Source organism: Piliocolobus tephrosceles, chromosome 17, assembly GCF_002776525.5.
Source record: "Piliocolobus tephrosceles isolate RC106 chromosome 17, ASM277652v3, whole genome shotgun sequence".
Lineage (NCBI taxonomy): Eukaryota > Metazoa > Chordata > Mammalia > Primates > Cercopithecidae > Piliocolobus > Piliocolobus tephrosceles.
Window position 1 is genome coordinate 12,171,661 of NC_045450.1, and position 18,436 is coordinate 12,190,096.

General features: G+C 44.6%; 1 protein-coding gene across 1 annotated transcript in view; it reads left to right on the forward strand.

Annotated features, from left to right (window-relative positions):
• Positions 1–18,436, forward strand: part of SNX29 (sorting nexin 29) — a 593,032-nt gene that overhangs the window by 201,898 nt on the left and 372,698 nt on the right. Inside the window, exon 15 of the mRNA XM_023231145.3 lies at positions 17,534–17,616. Coding sequence (XP_023086913.1) covers positions 17,534–17,616 — 83 coding nt within the window. The remainder of the gene's footprint in view (positions 1–17,533; positions 17,617–18,436) is intronic.

An 18,436-nucleotide genomic window follows, 5' to 3' on the forward strand; every position in this document is an offset into this window, starting at 1 on the left:
GATTGGAGTGCAGTAGATCATAGCTCACTGCAGCCACAGCCTCCTGGGACCAAGCAGTCCTCCTGCCTCAGACTCCCAAGTAACTGGGAGTGCAGTCATGTGCCACCACATTGGGCTAATTTTTAAATATTTTTTTAGAGGCGGAGTCTCCCTATGCTGCTCAGGCTGGTCTTGAACTCCTGGGCTCAAGCGATCCTCCTGCCTTAGCCTCCCAAAGTGCTGAGATTACAGGTATGAGCCATGGCACCTAGCCAAATACTTCATTTTTTTTTTTTTTAATTTCCTTTTTACTTTGAAAAATTTCAAACCTGCTGGAAAGTCCTGGTACTATAAACTTGGATATACCTACCCTCCACCTAGATTAACCAACTTTTTTTGCACATTTCTCACTGTTTTTCTAAGTAAACAAATGAATAAACACAAACATACAGAGATGCATATTGTGTATAGATATGTATGTGTGTATGTAAATATACTTTTTCTAAGTGATGTGAAAGTTGTTTGAAACATTATGATTCTTTTTCCCTGAACTCTTCGGACTTCTCTCCTAAAAACAAGGACATTCTCCTGCATCACCCCATAGTAATGTCAGAGGCATTTGAACCAGAGCAACTCCATCTTGAATAGGGGCTGGATAGAATGGGGCTGAAACTACTCGACTGCATTCCCAGATGGTTAGGCATTCTAAGTCACTGGATGAGATAGGAGGTCGGTCCAAGATACAGGTCGTAAAGACCTTGCTGATAGAACAGTTTGCAGTAAAGAAGCTGGCTGAATCCCACCAAAACCAAGATGGCGATGAGAGTCACCTGGTCATCCTCACTGCTGTGACAGTCCACCAGTGCCATGACAGTTTACAAATGCCATGACAACATCAAGAAGTCACCTTGTATGGTCTGAAAGGGGATACCCACCCTGTATTTAGCATGTTATCAAGAAATAACCACGACAATGGGCTACCAGCAGCCCTTGGGGCTGCTCTGTCTGTGGAGGAGCCATTCTTTTATTCCTCTACTTTCTTAATAAACTTGCTTTCACTTTACGGACTCACCCTAAGTTCGTTATTGCGTGAGATCCAAGAACTCCCTCTTGGGGTCTGGATCAGAACTCCTTTTCTGTAACAGTATTATGCTGGAGAAAAAGGACAGTAATTCCACAGTATCTAACATACGGTTCATATTCACGGTTCCCTAATTGTTCCTAAAGTGTCTTTTATAGCCATTTCCTCCCAAATCAGGATCCAAACAAGGTTTGTATGTTAGCTTCAGTTTGGATGTCATCAGACGGTCCTTGAGGCTGAATTGCGTGCCAGGCACCGTGCTGAATGTTGGGCTGTAGAAACTAGGCAGGCCCAGAGTTGTTGGTTTTCAGGTCATGGCTGAGGAATAGCCTTGTTACAAACAAAATCAATAGAGGTTCAGATCTCCTAGAGCCTCCTGCTGGTAGCCTTATTCCCAAGAGTTCTGATTTACCTTGTAAACAAATGGCATCCAGTTCCCTCAGGGTCTTCAAACTCCCCGTGCCTTGTTAGCTTCCTGGAAACCACAGAATCCTTTCATGCTTGGGCACTGACCTGTAAAAAGCCCTCTTAAGAGGCTTCCAGGTACATTGTCTTGGCTGTCTTGAGTTTTGAGCTGGGAGCCTGGAGGCCATAGAACAGACAGTCCCTAGAAATGCCTTCTGTAGTTCTTCCATAATTCATCCCCAAGGCATGGGCTGGAATGGAACACAGCAGAAACATGTTTTACTCGAGCGTAGACTAGCAGCAGTGACAGACAGCTTGAGGGAGTCTTGTTTTCCTTTTGCTGTATCAACTCTTGCAGGCATTAGCTGTCAAGGGGAAAATCATTGTGTTTCCTCAGAAATGTGGTTTATTTGGCTAGATCCTTTGGGACTGGTTTGTGTCAAGGGCAAGCGTGTGTTTGAGGGGACCAAGGGCAGTTTTGCTGTGGTTGCCAAACTATCAGCTGCCACAGGAAAGGCTGTTTGTATGAACCTGGACTTAGAATCCTGTGGTCACCTAATTTTTATACCTTGCTTTGAAATTCCCAGTCCACAGCTGCCTGTGGAATTTGTAGGACTCCCAGAGTTCATATGCAGTAGGGGGTCTCAAACTGGAATTCCTACAGGGGCCAGGTAGATAATGGAAGTGAATAAATCAGCCACATGTGAGAGACTAGGGAGTGGGGAGGGATATTTGAGGGAACTGGAGAGTACTTGGCTGGTCTAAAGGGGCATCAGGTCCTTAGTACCAGCCCCGGTTGCTCTGAGGGTGCCCAGGCCCCTTTGGTCGGACACTTGGCTTTTTCAGGAGAAACCTAGATCTTTAAGGGAAATGTCCTGGTTTTTAATTATTTGCACCAAATTTAAAAACCACCTTCTTTCCCTCTCTCCTGTCTGTCTTCCTCCTGCTCCTCCTGCAAACATGTGTTTCAGCCAGCCAGGCCAGTGGGGTGTGGTTCTCCTGTTGGGTACGTGGTGATGATCCCCCTCCTTCAACCACCTTTCTCTCTCTCTCTCTCTGCTGCATGGCCTGCATCGTTGTATTCTCTCTCTCTCTCTCTGCTGCATGGCCTGCATCGTTGTATTCTGTTGTTATGTTTTTATCCTTGCTGCATTCGCAGTCGGTGTTTTGCCTGTAGTCTCAAGAGGCCGAGATTTGACGAGACTATTGTGACTTCTGCAAGAGGCAAATTGAGTTTTCAGCTTGCTATTCAGATGCAGGACATCTCACCCTCCAGCCGTTATTGGGAACAACAACTGCACAGCAGTTGCAATTCCCAGCGGCCATGCCTCTGCATTGTAGGAAAGGGACTCCTTTGAGGTCAGATGCAAGTTGCAAGATAATAGCGATTGTACCTCCTTGTTCCCAAATGTCACTCAAAGTGTCTCCTAGATTCTGTCAGTGCCTCTGCTGGAATTGTCACGGAGGAGGAGACAGGTGAACTGCACCCGTCAAAACCCCAGTATTTATCAAAGCAATAATAGTAGGTGGGCTTTGTTATTCCCAGATACTATTTAATATTTAATATGCTCTATTTATATTGACCAAACAAATTTTCTTGGCTTTATAGTACCAGTTATGAGCTACTCAGTTAACCCTTTTAACCCTTACTGCATGGGCCATTGTTATAAATCCATATATATATATATTTGTTGTTGGGAGCTTTTCATTTCTAGAGGAATTTCTTTTTTAAAAAATCTTTATTTTGAAGTAATCTGAGATTTGCTCAAGAATTGCAGGAATAAAAAAAGAACTCCCATGTGTGCTCTTCCTGCAGAGTGACTAGTTGTTAATATTTTGCTCTGTTTGAGATAAATTTATCTGTATCTTTATCTCTGTGTATCCATACAAACTTTTTTCCTGATCCATTTAAGAATTAGTTGCAAACATCATGACCATTTACCCGTAAATACTCAAGTACATAATTTGCTAAGAACAAGGATTCCTTCTTACATGACTGCAGCGTGATGATAAAACGCAAGAGGTATAACACCGGTGCAGTATTACGATGTGATATTTAGTCTGTATTCCTATTTCACCAATGGGGCCAATTCTACCTTTCATGGCTAGTCTCGGACTGAGCTGGGATCTGGTCCAGGATTAGGCATTGTACCGAAGGGTCCTGTCTCTTTAATCTGGAATCCCTCCACAGCTTCTTTATCTTTCGTGACCTTGACTTTTCTTGGGGGTCCCTCTTCTGGCCAGTTGTTTGGTAGACCATCCCTCAATTTGGGTCTGTCAGCTGTTGCCTCATGATTAGATTCAGAATATGTGTTTTTGACAGGAACTCAAGGCTTTTAATCCATCTCCTTTTGGCCTAATAAAGAGACACTATAGCAAGTAGACTTCTGGTCTCAGAGATGGCAAAACTCAATGCGAAGAGGTCAAAGTGGAGAGCGACGTAGCACTCCGTGGCCGGGGCCGATGGTGGCTCCCAGCTGTGTTTTGTTTGGCACGTGAGATGTTTGAAAAATGAGTCAATCACTGGTTCAAGACCTGATGGGTCCCAGAGGAATCCGGACTTCTAGCTGCTCTTGAAGAGTTGGAAGATCTGGCCACACAGGGCCATATTCCCGTCTGCCTGGTTTCGAGTCCTGGACAATGGGCGCACATTCTCTACTTTGCCGTGGCCGCCACCACTCACAAGATGCCCCTGTGTATGTCCCCTGGCATGCTTCAGTCTGCTGTTACCTGCCCTGCCCCTCTGTGCCTGGGACTCTGAAAGATCTGTAATGGAGCCGGGCGCCGTGGCTCATGCCTGGAATCCCAGCACTTTGGGAGGCCAAGGCGGGTAGATCGCCTGAGGCCAGGAGTTTCAGCCTGGCCAACGTAGTGAAACTCCGTCTCTACTAAAACTACAGAATTAGCTGGGTGTGCATGCCTGTAATCCCAGCTACTTGGGAGGCTGAGGCAGGAGAATCGTTTGAACCCAGGAGGTGGAGGTTGCTGTGAGCCGAGAGCGCGCCACTGTACTTCAGCCGGGGTGACAGAGCGAGACTCTGTTAAAAAAAAAAAAAAAATGCGGAATAGGTTCCCAGTTGTGTTCTCTCCATCTGCTGCTCCGTATCCTTCTTGGGGCCTGTCGGGAAACAATTTTCTATTTCATAGTAGTTTCTCTTGCCTATTCTCCCCCTCCAGCCCCCTTTTTTTGAGGGTGTTTATTTGGGTTGCCAGACTTGTGTTTATTTACTTCTCCATGCAGTGGTACTCCTGCATTCACTCCTCCAAAAGGTGAGTGGTCACATTGGCGGTACCTTAGAGTATTCCACACTGGCTTCCATGGAAGCCCAGTTCAGTCCGTGAGAGGCTCCCTCACCTTCCCATTATTGTGGGAGATGCCACATCCCGCGAGGGACCTGATGCAGCTGAGGAAAATCGGATAATTATTTTCTGAAGGGGTGAGGTTGAATCCACCATGCCCTAGGAGTTAGCTAGGGATGAGCTGGGGAAGAGGACTGAGTCATTTGATGCCTGAGCTGGAAATATGTCCAGGTGATAATTTGAGCATTATTCCAAGTGTTTGCCTAGTCCTCACTCCCTAGGAGAAAATAGGCCTCCTTGATTTGGAATATAATGACACTAGAGCCCTGGTTTGCAATTTATGAGTAATGATGATGATGACAATGAATTAATAAGCACTAACATGTATTTAATACTTACCATATGCCAGATACTTTACACGTATTTATACACACACATACTTATTTTAATTCTCTCTGTAGTTTCTGAAGGTAGGTACTTTCTTTCTTTCTTTTTTTTTTTTGAGATGGAGTCTCGCTCTGTCGCCCAGGCTGGAGTGCAGTGGCCGGATCTCAGCTCACTACAAGCTCCGCCTCCTCAGTTTACGCCATTCTCCTGCCTCAGCCTCCCAAGTAGCTGGGACTACAGGCGCCCGCCACCTCGCCCGGCTAGTTTTTTATATTTTTTAGTAGAGACGGGGTTTCACCGTGTTAGCCAGGATGGTCTCGATCCCCTGACCTCGTGATCTGCCCGTCTCAGCCTCCCAAAGTGCTGGGATTACAGGCTTGAGCCACTGCGCCCGGCCAAAGGTAGGTACTTTCATCATCCCATTTTATAAATGCTGAACTGGGGCTCAGAGAGGTTAAGCGACTTGCCCAAGGTCACACAGAGGCAGAGCAAGCATTCCCATCAGGGCTGTCTGACTTCCAAGCAAACAGTTTTTCATGGCACAAAGGGCTGAAGTGAGCTGCCTTCTTTGTGCCCGGGGAGTAACTTATGTAAGTTTTGAGTGAGGGACTGACAAGTATGATTCCGGCTATTAAGTTTGGAACCCTGTGATTTTCTCATTGCACTCAGGATATTTTGGGTGTGTGTCATCTGTAATTAATTACCTTCTTGAGTGACGGCTTGTTTGGGCTGTTTCTCTGGCTCTGGATGTGCAATGCAGGGGCCAGTGTGCCATTCTGAGTGGGATTTACCAGGTGGCTAATGAGATGGGGTTTATAAAATAAATAGTGCAATGATGGTAACCGGGGAGAGAGCACTAAAAATCAGACAAGCTTTTTACAGCTCCATTCTCCACCCCCTCCAGCTGGCAGAGATGAGATGCCACACAGCTTCATCCAGAGAACAGCCAAGGAGGAATGCAGATATCCTGGAATTTGAGTCCCCTGGCAGCCCTTGCCCTGTCTTATTAGAAAAAACTGGAAGGAAAGGGAAAGTTACCCAGTCTTCTTGTATGTGGGAGGTACCACTGTTTTCTGAACAGGGTTATGAGCAGTAATTGTTACGATTGCGATATGGCAGGAGGGCGTATGGTAGGGAGTGGCTCCCAGGTGCCAGAGTGAGCCAGAAGTGTCCTGGAGGCTTGCCAAAATACAGATTCCAGGCTTTACCCCAAGAGGGTGATTACAGAGAGGGGCCTGGGAATCTGCTTTTTACTTTTTACTTTTTCACCCCTGAATCTGTTAATGTGTTTCACAAGCAAAACATTCTCCTTTGTAATAACAATGTAACAATCAGAATTAGAAAATTAACATCGACACATTTCTGCTGTCTCATCTTTGCATTATGCTCAACTTTAACCAGTAGTCCCACCAGTGTCTTTTCTTGCAAAATGAGTGAGTCCAGAATGACACATTGCATGTAATTTTCATGTCTCTTCGGGTTAGAACAGTTGTCTCTTTTCTTGACTTTATGACCTTGACATTCTTGAAGATGATAGGCCAGTTTATTGTGCAGAATATCCGTGCCTTTGGTTCGCTTGATGTTTCCTTCTGATGAGATTGAGTTTATGCATCTGTAGGAATGTTACAGAGGCGATGCATCTTTTTAGTGCATCCTGGCAGGTGGTGCATGGCTTTCATTTGTGTTTGTTCCGTTCTTGATGTTAACTTTGATCCTCTGATTAAAATGATATCTGTTATGCTCCTTCACTGTGGAGCTTCCCCTTTGCAATTACTACATATTTTGTAGGGAGATTTTTGAGCTCTAAATATCGTATTATGCATTAAATTTTCCATTAATTAATTTTGGATTCATCAGTTTCTATTTTTATTCAGTGTTTCATCCGTTACTATCACTGTTTTGATGCCTGGATTGTCTCAGAGCATCCAAGCGTCAAAACAGTGATAGTAACGGATTATAGGCTGAATCCGTCCCATCCATCCCATTTATCAGTGGGAACTCTTATGAGCTGGCTTCTGTGTCCTTTTGAAATGGGCCTGTGAGTTCGCACTGATATTTTCAATCCCAGTCCAACATCACCATTGACTTCTCACTTTCTTACTTGATGTATTTGTTATTCTCTTCTCCAATAACAAGAAACCTGGCTCCAGTTGTCTGTAATATATTTAATTATTGATCTACCCCCTTGTAAGTTAACTGGCATCTAATAGCTTTGGGCTGAATTGCTTGGGAATGGAAAGGCAGGGTTATGGGGAGATTTGCTTTCTGGAGAAGCTCCTCTGCTCCCTTCATTATAGAGATCGTCCAACCTCTGACCACATCTGGAAGGACCCTGGTCTAGTGCTGGAGGGTAGAGGCTTTGGAGTTGCCCTGACGTCAATTCCACTTCCACTCCTGATTGACCTTGGCTGGTCACTAACAACACTGAGCCTCCATTTCTTTATGGACGAGGGCAATATTTCATGGTACAGAGAGAAATAAGACACGGCCACTGTCCTCAAGGATCTCATACTCTAGATAGGGGAAGATGAGCGCAGGCCAGGGGTATTAAAGTGTGAGACATGGCCATGCACGGTGGCTCACGCCTGTAATCACAGCACTGGGAGGCCAAGGTGGGTGGATCATGAGGTCAGGAGATCAAGACCATCCTGGCTAACACGGTGAAACCCCGTCTCTACTAAAATTAATAAATAAATAAATAAATAAATAAATAAATAAATAAATAAATATGTTAGCTGGGCATGGTGGCGGGCGCCTGTAGTCCCAGCTACTCAGGAGGTTGAGGCAGGAGAATGGCATGAACCCGGGAGGCGGAGTTTGCAGTGAGCTGAGATCCGGCCACTGCTCTCCAGTCTGGGTGACAGAGTGAGACTCCGTCTCAAAAAATAAATAAATAAATAAAAAATAAAGTATGAAACTTGTTAAGAGAGAAGCTTGTCTAGAATATGCTAGGGGCAGAGGAAGGAGCTGTCACAAGCTCCATGTGGTGGAGGCGGGGTTGGCAGGAAGGACTTCAGAGAGAAGAGGGCCTTTGAGGAGACACTTGCAAAATTTGTAGCTGTTCACCAGGGACTTGGGGCAGATGGGAGAGTTGCAGATAGAGAATCAAATCAACCTTAGTCAAGACAAACATGGTAGAAAGACCTTGGCTGGTATGGGCAACAGGGAAGAGCTATGATTGGCCAAATTGCAGAGTGGAGGTGGGGGGCTATATTAGGTGAATGTCTCAGCTACTCTGGGAGCCCTGACAACTGCAAGAGGAGGGGAGGGGGTCGGGTCTAACTTAGAGAGCCCGGTGTATTGGGTAGTGGGGCAGCAGCCTGGGTAGAACCTGGGAGCCGCCTTTCCAAGATGACACTGGGGGAAGATACTCTGGAAGGTATGTTTTGCTTTCTCTCTTGCCCTGATGCCCTCAGTGTCAGAGGTGCTGGGTGACTGGGTTATTCCTAAAGCCCTCTTAGGATTGCTTGTTTCACAAAAACGGTGTAGAGCAGTGGTCCCCAACCTTTTTGGCACCAGGGACTGGTTTCATGGAAGACAATTTTTTCATGGGGATGGGGTGGTGGAATGGTTTTGGAAGAAAATGGTTCCACCTCAGATCATCAGACATTAGATTTTCATAGGGAGTGTGCAACCTAGATCTTGCATGCCCAGTTCACAATAGGGTTCGTGCGCCCATGAGAATCTAAGGCTGCCACTGATCTGACAGGAGGGAGAGCTGAGGTGGTAATGCTTGCTCACTGCTCGCTCACCGCTTGGTCACTGCTCAGTCACCTCCGGCTGTGCGGCCCGGTTCCTGACAGCCACAGTGATGGAGCACCCCTGGTGTAGAGGACTGGTCCGGTTTTCACTCTGGAGTTGCACTGTCTTGAGTGTGAATTCCAGCTCTGCCACTCGTCAGCTTCTCTTGCCAGGAGCATGACTTACCTCCTCTGTAGGTATCTCAGTCTGCAGGCATCTAAAAAGCTTTGCTTACCCCTCTACCCTTCTCTCCTCCCCCACTCAGTGCTGGACAAGTGGGAGCTACTAGCATCATTGTCGTGGTGACAGTTACTGGAGTGTGGGAGGGCAAAAGTTCTGTAAAGGGCAATGCAAAAATGCGTGTTAGGCTCAGTGCAGCAACAGACTAAAGGAGTTCTCATGCCTTAGAAAAGGTGGCGGGGTTGGAGTTGGGGTCAGAAGAGACTAACAGGAATATGTACAGTTAGGGAAAAATGGTTTTTCAACATCGACTATTTTATTTTGCAGTGAACTTGACCTTTGAAGATTTAGGAGTGGCTGCAAGCACCACAAAGCCAGGCAGTTTATGCCTCCCTTCCTGCCTTTTATTGGTGCCTATTTTGGGGTAGTCCTCATGGTCTTGGATAGCCTGGCCACTGGGTCACCTTCTTCTTGTAGTTGGGTGTGGTTATGGTCGATGCCTACTCAGTACCTGCTGGACAGTAGACATGAGGTCCCCTCGAGCCGTGCTTTTTTGCATCTAGGGAAAGTATAATTCCCATAGGTATATCTTAGTGTGCTGTTTTCATGCCTGAGAATTACCAAATGTACTTAACAGGTTCGTTAGTTTTGTGAGTAATTTTCCTTTGAGTAGTGCTGTCTGGGGTTGCTGGTTGTTTACTCTGACATTGGGGCAGGCATAATTGCTTTGACTTACAAACATTAATTATTGCAGTCATTGGAAGCTGTTTGAGAGGTACTTGCCACCTACTCAATGATTTGCTTTCGTTCCCATGCTTTTAAAGAAATCTGCAGGGTAGCCAGCAGGCCTGTTTGGGGCTGGGAGTGGGAGGGAGTTGGCAAGGCTTTCTGGAATTGGACAGGCGAATATTTGAATACTTGTCTCCATCTCCACGGCTACCACCTCAGTCCTCTCAGTTCTGGCCACCATTGTTTCTTGCCTTGATGACTGTAATGGCCTCCTGTCTTCCGTCTTCTTCTGTTTTCATCCCTGACTCCATTTGCCTTTTCCACATAGCATGTCTGCATTCCCCTGCTTAACACCTTTTTAATTTATTTTTCTGTGAATTGCAGTCTTGTTCTGTTGCCCAGGCTGGAGTGCAATGGTGCGATCATAGCTCACTGCAGCCTGCAACTCATATACTCAAGTGATCCTCCTGCCTCAGCCTCTGGAGAAGCTGGGACTATAGACACATGCCACCATGCCCAGCTAATTTTTAAGTTAATTTTATGTATGTATGTATGTATGTATGTATGTATGTATGTATGTATGAATGAGACAAGGTCTCACTTTCACACTTTCACCCAGGCTGGAGTGCAATGGCACGATCTCGGCTCACAGCAACCTCTGCCTGCCAGGTTCAAGCGATTTTCCTGCCTTAACCTCCCAAGTAGCTGGGATTACAGGTACCTGCCACCACGCCCAGCTAATTTTTATATTTTTAGTAGGGTGGGGTTTCACCATGTTGGCCAGGCTGGTCTCGAGCTCCTGACCTAAGGTGATCCACCTGCCTCGGCCTCCCAAAGTGCTGGGATTACAGGCATAAGCCACTGTGCCCGCCCCACAAAATTTTTTTATAGAGATGTGGTCTTGCTTTATTGCCCAGGCTAGTCTCAAACTCTTAGGCTCAGGTGATCCTCCTGCCTCAGCTGCCCAAAGTACTGCGATTACAGGCATGTGCTACTGCGCCCAAAACATTTAGCAAAATGCTTTTGGAGTTTCATTCAAGTTGTTGCATGTGTCAATAGTGCATTCCTTTTTATTGAATAGTAAGTATTCCATTACTTACATTCCATTACAGGAGTTTGAGACCAGCCTGATCAACATGGCAAAACCCCATCTCTATTGAAAATAAAAAAATTAGCCAGACCTGGTGGTGGGTGCTGGTAATCCCAGTTACTTGAGAGGCTGAGATAGGAGAATCACTTGAACCCAGGAGGTGAAGGTTGCAGTGAACTGAGATCGTGCCACTGCACTCCAGCCTGGGCAACAGGAGTGAAATTCTGTCTTAAAAAAAAAAAAAAAAAGTCTTTCACAAAGCAAATCCAGTTAAACTCTTTTTCTACTCTGGATCATGCTCTTAGTATTATATCTAAGAACTTTTCCTTGTCTAAGTCAGGTTAGGTATGATTTTCTCTGATATTTTCTTCTAAACCTCTTATAGTTTTAAATTACATTTTTTTGTGGTCCAATTTTAATTAAGATTTGTGTAAGGTGTGAGTATTGGTTGAAGTTTTTTTTTTTTTTTTTTTGCGTCTGAATGTCTTGTTATTCCAAAATCATGTGTGGAAAAGACTGTCCTTTCCCCAGAAGTGCCTTCCTGCCTTCGTCACATTCCTTGACTGTGTGCATATGGGTTTATTCTCTGATTCTTCAGTCTGTCTTGTTGGTGCGTGTCTGTCATTTTGCCTATATGACATTGGCTTGAGAGCTGTAGCTTTACAGGAATTTCTAAAATTGGGCAGTGTGAGTCTTCCTGCTTTGTGCTGCTTTTTCAAAAATGATTTTGGCTATTTTAGTTTCTTTGTCTTTCCATATGAATGTTATAATTGGCTAGTCTATATCTATAAAAAATCCTGGTGGGATTTTGATTGGGCTTTCATTAAATTTATAGATCAATGTGGGGATAATTGACATCTTAATTCTTTGGAGTCTTCTAAGCCATGAACCTGGTATATCCAGGTATTTAGCTCTTCTTTGATTATTTTGTTAGTATTTTGTAGTTTTCAGCACGCAGATCCTGGATACATTTTGTTAGATTTATATGAATGTATTTCGTCTTTTGGAGCTGTTATAAATGATTCTTTTTAAAAGTAATTTGCCTTCTGATTGTTCATTGGTAGTGTATAGAAATACAGTTAATGTTTACATTTGACCCTGTGTTCTGTGACGTTGAAAAGCTCGGTTATTCTATGACCATTTTTATCAGTTCTTGGGATTTCCTTTGCAGACGGTCATGTCACTTGTGAAGAGGGAAAGTTTTAGTCCTTCCTTTCTAACCTGTATGTTTTTTGGATAGGGAGGGCCTTATTTCACCAGCTAGAACCTACTATGCTGAATAGGAGTGCTGAGGGAAGAATTGCTTGACTCATTCTCGGTCTTTGGGGGAAAATATTCAGCCTTTCATTATTAGCATTATTAGGTGTGATGTTACTGTAGGATTTGGTAGTTTTTTTTTTTTTTTTTTGAGAAGGAATCTCACTTTTTCTCCTAGGCTGGAGTGCAGTGGTGTGATCTTGGCTCAATGCAGCCTCTGCCTTCCAGGTTCAAGTGATTCTTGTGCCTCAGCTTCCCGAGCAGCTGGGATTACAGGCGTGCACCACCAGGCCCAGCTCATTTTTGTATTTTTAGTAGAGACGGGGTTTCACCATGTTGGCCAGGCTGGTCTCAAACTCCTGACCTCAGGTGATCCACCCACGTCAGTCTCCCAAAGTGCTGGGTTTACAAGCGTGAGCCACTGCACCTGGCCTGGGGGTATTTCTAATCTCTTAATACATTTTAAAAAGTGCTCTAGTAAAGTGCATTGTTGAAAAATTAAAGAAAAAATTCCAATTAATTTTATCATCTAGAAATGAACACTGTTAACATTGTGGTCTATACATTTCCAGCGCCAATATATCCATCTAAATAGATATAAGGGGTTAGAGTAAATATACTCTGTTGCATTCAGTTAATGGTATATCAGTGTGAGTGTGTGTGTGTGTATATATATATAATATCTATCCCTGGGGATAAACGTACATATTTATCATAGCCTTGACAATCCTATAGCATCCCATTATAGGAGCATGCACCATAACTTTTCCACCCACTCCTACATTGTCAGACAATTAAATTGCAACCAGTTTCCTTTATATTCAAAGCATCCTCATGCATATGGTTTTGAGACTTCTCTTTCTTTTCTGAATACAGTTTCTTAGAAGTGGAGTTGCTGGGTCAGAAGGTTACAGTTCTTGAGGCTGTTGATTCATATTTCCTAAAGCTCACCTGTGAGCAACTGCTTACATTTATGAGATGCCTAAGGGGGTTGGCAGCAGAGGCTTGAGCTCCATAACTCGAGGAAAGTTCCTTAGCTTCTCTTAGCAAAGCTAGCTGGTCAGAAGGATCCTGTTCACATCTGCACAGTAGTCTCAGCCACCCAAGAGATTCTGCAGACCTGTGCTGACCAGCACACGTTTTCTCATGGAATTTTTCTAGGCCTTACGTTTTCAATGTTGCCCTGTTCACTTAATTCTCTAAACATATATGATGTAATAGGAGACTTTGAAGTTAAAGGATATGGGTTTAAATCCAAGGTTGGAGTGTGTGTTAGACCCTCTGGGCCTCAAATTTCCCATCTGCAAAATGGGCACAGTAAAACCAACCTCATGATGTGTTGCTGCTGATCTACTTAGACATCAAGTATGTGGCAGAGAGGAGAGGGACATAGACATGGAGAGGCTGAAGTGAACTGTGGCTCTGCCTTTGCTGGTTGTCAGTTTTTGGATAGTTCAATTAGCCTCGTTGAGCCTCAGTTTCTTTCCTCCTCTTTTTTTTTTTTTTGAGACAAGGTCTTACTCTGTTACCCAGGCTGGATATTTGTTCACTGCAACCTCTGCCTCCCATGCTCAAACGATCCTCCCACCTCAGCCTCCCAAGTAGATGGGACTGCAGGTGCATGCCACCACACCCAGCTAATCTTTGTATCTTTTGTAGAGATGGGGTTTCACCATGTTGCCCAGGCTGGTATCCTGGGCTCAAGTGATGGGCCTGTCTTGGCCTTCCCAGGCGGGTGGCATGAGCCACCACTCCTGGTCTTCAGTTTTTTCATGTGTAAAATGAAGGCAGTAAGAAAAATGGCAATAATAATAACCTGTTTTGTAGGGTTACTGTGTAGATAAAATGTGAGCATGTCTTCCACACCTCGAATATTAAGTGCCCTAGTCAGAGGCAGGTGCTCATGTGTTGCAGATTGAAAAGCGTATTTCCCGGCCAGGCACGGTGGCTCAAGCCTGTAATCCTAGCACTTTGGGAGGCCGAGACGGGCGGATCACGAGGTCAGGAGATCGAGACCATCCTGGCTAACCTGGTGAAACCCTGTCTCTACTAAAAAATATAAAAAAACTAGCCGGGCGAGGTGGCGGGTGCCTGTAGTCCCAGCTACTGGGGAGGCTGAGGCAGGAGAATGGTGTAAACCCGGGAGGCGGAGCTTGCAGTGAGCCCAGATCCAGCCACTGCACTCCAGCCTGGGCGACAGAGCGAGACTCCATCTCAAAAAAAAAAAAAAAAAAAAAAAAAGAAAAGCGTATTTCCCAGTACACATGTATGGATCTCTGGGAATGAGGCACAGCTTTTACCTGTAAGGGAGTCTTGGTGCTGTGCTCCTTCTCACTTCATAGCTAGCAAGGAGGGATTTCAAGGAAGGTGCAAACATCTCAGATGTCCAACTCTGCCACACTCCACATTGGCAACACTTTCTTTTCTTTTCTTTTTTTTTGAGATGGAGTCTTGCTCTGTTGCGAGGCTGGAGTGCAGTGGCATGATCTTGGCTCACGGCAGCCTCCGCCTCCCGGGTTCAAGTGATTCTTCTGCCTCAGCCTCCTAAGTAGCTGGGACTACAGGCGCATGCCACCATGGCCATCTAATTTTTGTATTTTTAGTAGAGACAGGATTTAACCATGTTGACCAGGCTGATCTCAAACTCTTGGCCTCAGATGATCCACCTGCCTCGACCTCCCAGAGTGCTGGGGTTACAGATGTGAGCCACTGCACCCAGCCAGGTGTGATTTTTAGATGGAATCTGAACATGGTATTAAAAGATTTCTTCAGACCAGAAGAAAAGCAGCTATCTGAAACATTTTAGTGCTGGCCACAGAGCTGAAGATGAACAGGGAAGCTGAGGATTGGCCTGCCAGCTGGCAGCAAATGAGAGGAGCCCTGACCTCCAAGCACTGATATGACTTCTGTTGGTCATGGGGCCTCTTGGAAAATGTTCTTCCATGAACTATTGTTTAGAAATGTGTACAAATGCCTTTCTTTCCCTGGCTTTAAGATATGTGACTTGAATTCACATGTGGAGATTAGGAATAGGCCGGGCTGGGTGATGAGACTCTGGCTAAACATGCTCTACAGACTGGGTGCGGTGGCTCACACCTGGAATCCCAGCACTTGTGGAGGCTGCGGTGGGCTGATCACTTAAGGTCAGGAGTTTGAGACCAGCCTGGCCAACATGGTGAAATCCCATCCCCACTAAAAATACAAAAATTAGCCGGTCGTGGTGGTTGTGTGCCTGTAGTCTCAGCTACTCGGGAGGCTGAGGCAGGAGAATTGCTTGAACCCAGAGGGCTAAGGTTGCAGTGAGCCGAGATCATGCCACTACACTCCAGCCTGGGCGACAGAGTGAGACTCCATCTCAAAAACAAAACAAAACAAAAAACATCCTGTACAATCCCCATCAGGGAAGATTTTCTCTCCCACAAACATTTTAAGGACTTGTTATTTCATTTCAAACATTTGAGACTCATGTCACAGATGGAGAAAGTACAGATACCTGTGGAGGCATCCATGACAGGCTTTGTCTGGGACGAGGGAATAACTAAGGGACTCCCTTGTGGTTTTCTTTCTCCAGAGCTTCGGAGACGAACGTCAAGTTCTCAGGTGATGCCTAAGTCTATGGTAGTGTCTGAGTTTGATCTTGATGTTTTTTTCTGCCACAGTACAACACAGAGAAGCAAAATACAAAGAAAGTGCTGTTGTCGTGGGCTGGGATGTAGTCAGATGCATTGAAAACAGACACTCAGCACCAGGGATGAACAGTCTCAAGTTTTTCAACTAAGTCAGTGTTTGGCGTATCTATAGCAGTGGGTGGTATTTCCATCCGTAAATAGACTGAGTGAGAGGCTTACTGTGGTGCATTATTAAATGAGACGTCCCAGTCTCAGAAACATTTATACAATCCTTTCATAGAGACTCTGAGTGTATTGGGTTGGTAGTGATTGTCAGAGCATGGAGGAAGGCCTGAAAGGTATATACTAGGTTTTTGTCATTGGTTGCCATGGGGAAGTGTTGAGTGGAACAGTAAACAGGGGAAAAAAGCCTTCAAACATTCACACAAAAATTAAAGCATTGTGAAGGATGTTTCATCCCCCTAAAATTGTTTAGGATGTGTGTGTGCACCTAGAGAAAAAATAGGATGGATATAAAAATGTTAATGGAGTTTATTTCAAGATGTTGGGGTCTTAGCATGTTTTTGCTTTTCTTCTTAAATGTATTCTGATTGAGTATTTTGCAATGAGCATTTTTTATTTTTATAATCACAGAAAAACCCAGTCTTCAGCTCTTTTCATTGCAAGGAAAGAAAAAAATACTCTAGCACATTTAAAGGCATTTAGGCTCAAGGCCTGAGGTGTAGGGGGTGGGGGCAGAAATAGAAAATGTGCAAGAGGCAGCTCCCTCTGGTAGAGCTGGTCAGACACCAAATCTGAATCTCAAAGGAGATGATGAAGAGTCCTTGTGGGCCTTGGGGGCAGGGAAACTTGGGTTCACATCTTACTAGTGAGTTTTCCTGGTGACTTTGGTCAGAAACCTTATTTGTCCAACTCTTCTCCTGTAAAATATGAGATTACTGCAGGCCACTGTGCATTTTTCTACTGAATGAAGCATCTTTCCGCTGAATGATGGATGGATGAATGAATGAATGGATGCATGCTTGGTTCAAAGAGACTTATGTAAAATCTAAATACTCAACAAATGGCAGTTTTTCCCCCTTGGTCCTCACGTTCGGTTGTCAGCCAGTGTCCCTGGGGATTGAGTTCAGCAGGTGGGGTCCTGTCATACCCTGGGTTCTGTGTTCCTTAGTGTAATCTTACATGGGGGTGGATGTGGAGTTGGTCCAACTGCTTCTCTTTATGCCTCAGCCTCCTTAGCTGTAAAATGAGGGTTGTGTTAGTGCCTTGGAAGGATTCAAGGAGATTCTGTACTAACACTTGACATGATGCCTGGCAAATAATAAGTGTTTAATACATGTCACAGTTGATAAAAATATTAAGAACATTCCCCAGAGTGAATGCACAGTAGTCAATACATGCTTCTGTAAATGGAGAGAAGAGTAGAGTTCCTGACAATGAATAGGTACCTGATAGATGGGTAGCTTCAAACAGCCTAAGCACAGCCTGTGTCTGTGTTCTGAATTTGTGGACACTGGAACCAATTGGTGCTTATCTGTCTCATGAAAGAACAGTTCTTGAAGGTATTCTGCAAACATACCTATGGTAACACAGCCTTCTCCCATGATGATCTCGAAACCGTGAGAATAGATTAACATTTATAAGATGCAAATTGTGCTTTTCTTTGCACAGATTCACCACCCACCCCTGCCCCCTCCTGTGGGTCCACATTGTCACTTTTTAAATATATATATTTTAACATTCTTGTACTTGCAGAGAGAACGAGGTGCTCAAAGTCCAGCTGAAGAAATATGTAGGAGCTGTCCAGATGCTGAAAAGAGAAGGTCAAACAGCTGAAGGTGAGGGGGAGCCTGAGCCCGGGTTGGGAGGGGCCGGGCTTTTTTGTTAACACCTGTACGGGGCACGCAATAGACACTCAACATGTGATGAGTGCATGTGTGGATGGATTAGAATAATGGTGCTGCTCAGGATTCCAGAAAATTAATTAGGTGGGAAACCTGATATATATCCCTGCAACATGCATAACTAATATTGTAAGACTCACTTGCTAGACTATTAGCAACAGTCTTATTGATTTGTGTACTTAGAGAATTTTATGTGCAGAGTCTTGAGATAGTTGCTTGGCAATGAACCTTGTGATATGATGAAGTCACAGCAGGCCATGGGTGCAAGCAACAGAAAGCCAAGATGACAGAGAATCAGAGTGGTGGACTTAGGCTGATCAGGTTCCAATCCCAGCTCTGGTTAAGTTTCCTGATTTCGCTGCACTTCAGTTTTTTCATCTCTACAATGAGGTTGGTTGATAGCACCTACCTCATGAGGCAATCCATGTAGACATCTTAGCATAATGTCTACCATAGAATAAATGCTGGATAAATTTTAGCTGTTATTATTGTTATTAATCAGAAATTCCAGTAGACAGAAGAACAATCATGAAGATCTCACCAAATGAGGTGGGGCCATGTGCTGCTTCTAAAATCTCCTAAAATATTTCTCAGGGCAGCCTGAAGAAAGGATCTTTAACTCTGGCTGATGTGTCTTGCAGCCCTCAGCCAAAAGACCACAACAAAATTTCCTTAAAGACAAGCTCATAGAGTGTGGACATTTTAACTCGAATGGTGGGTGTTCCCCACATTCACATGTCTCTCTTTTTTTTTT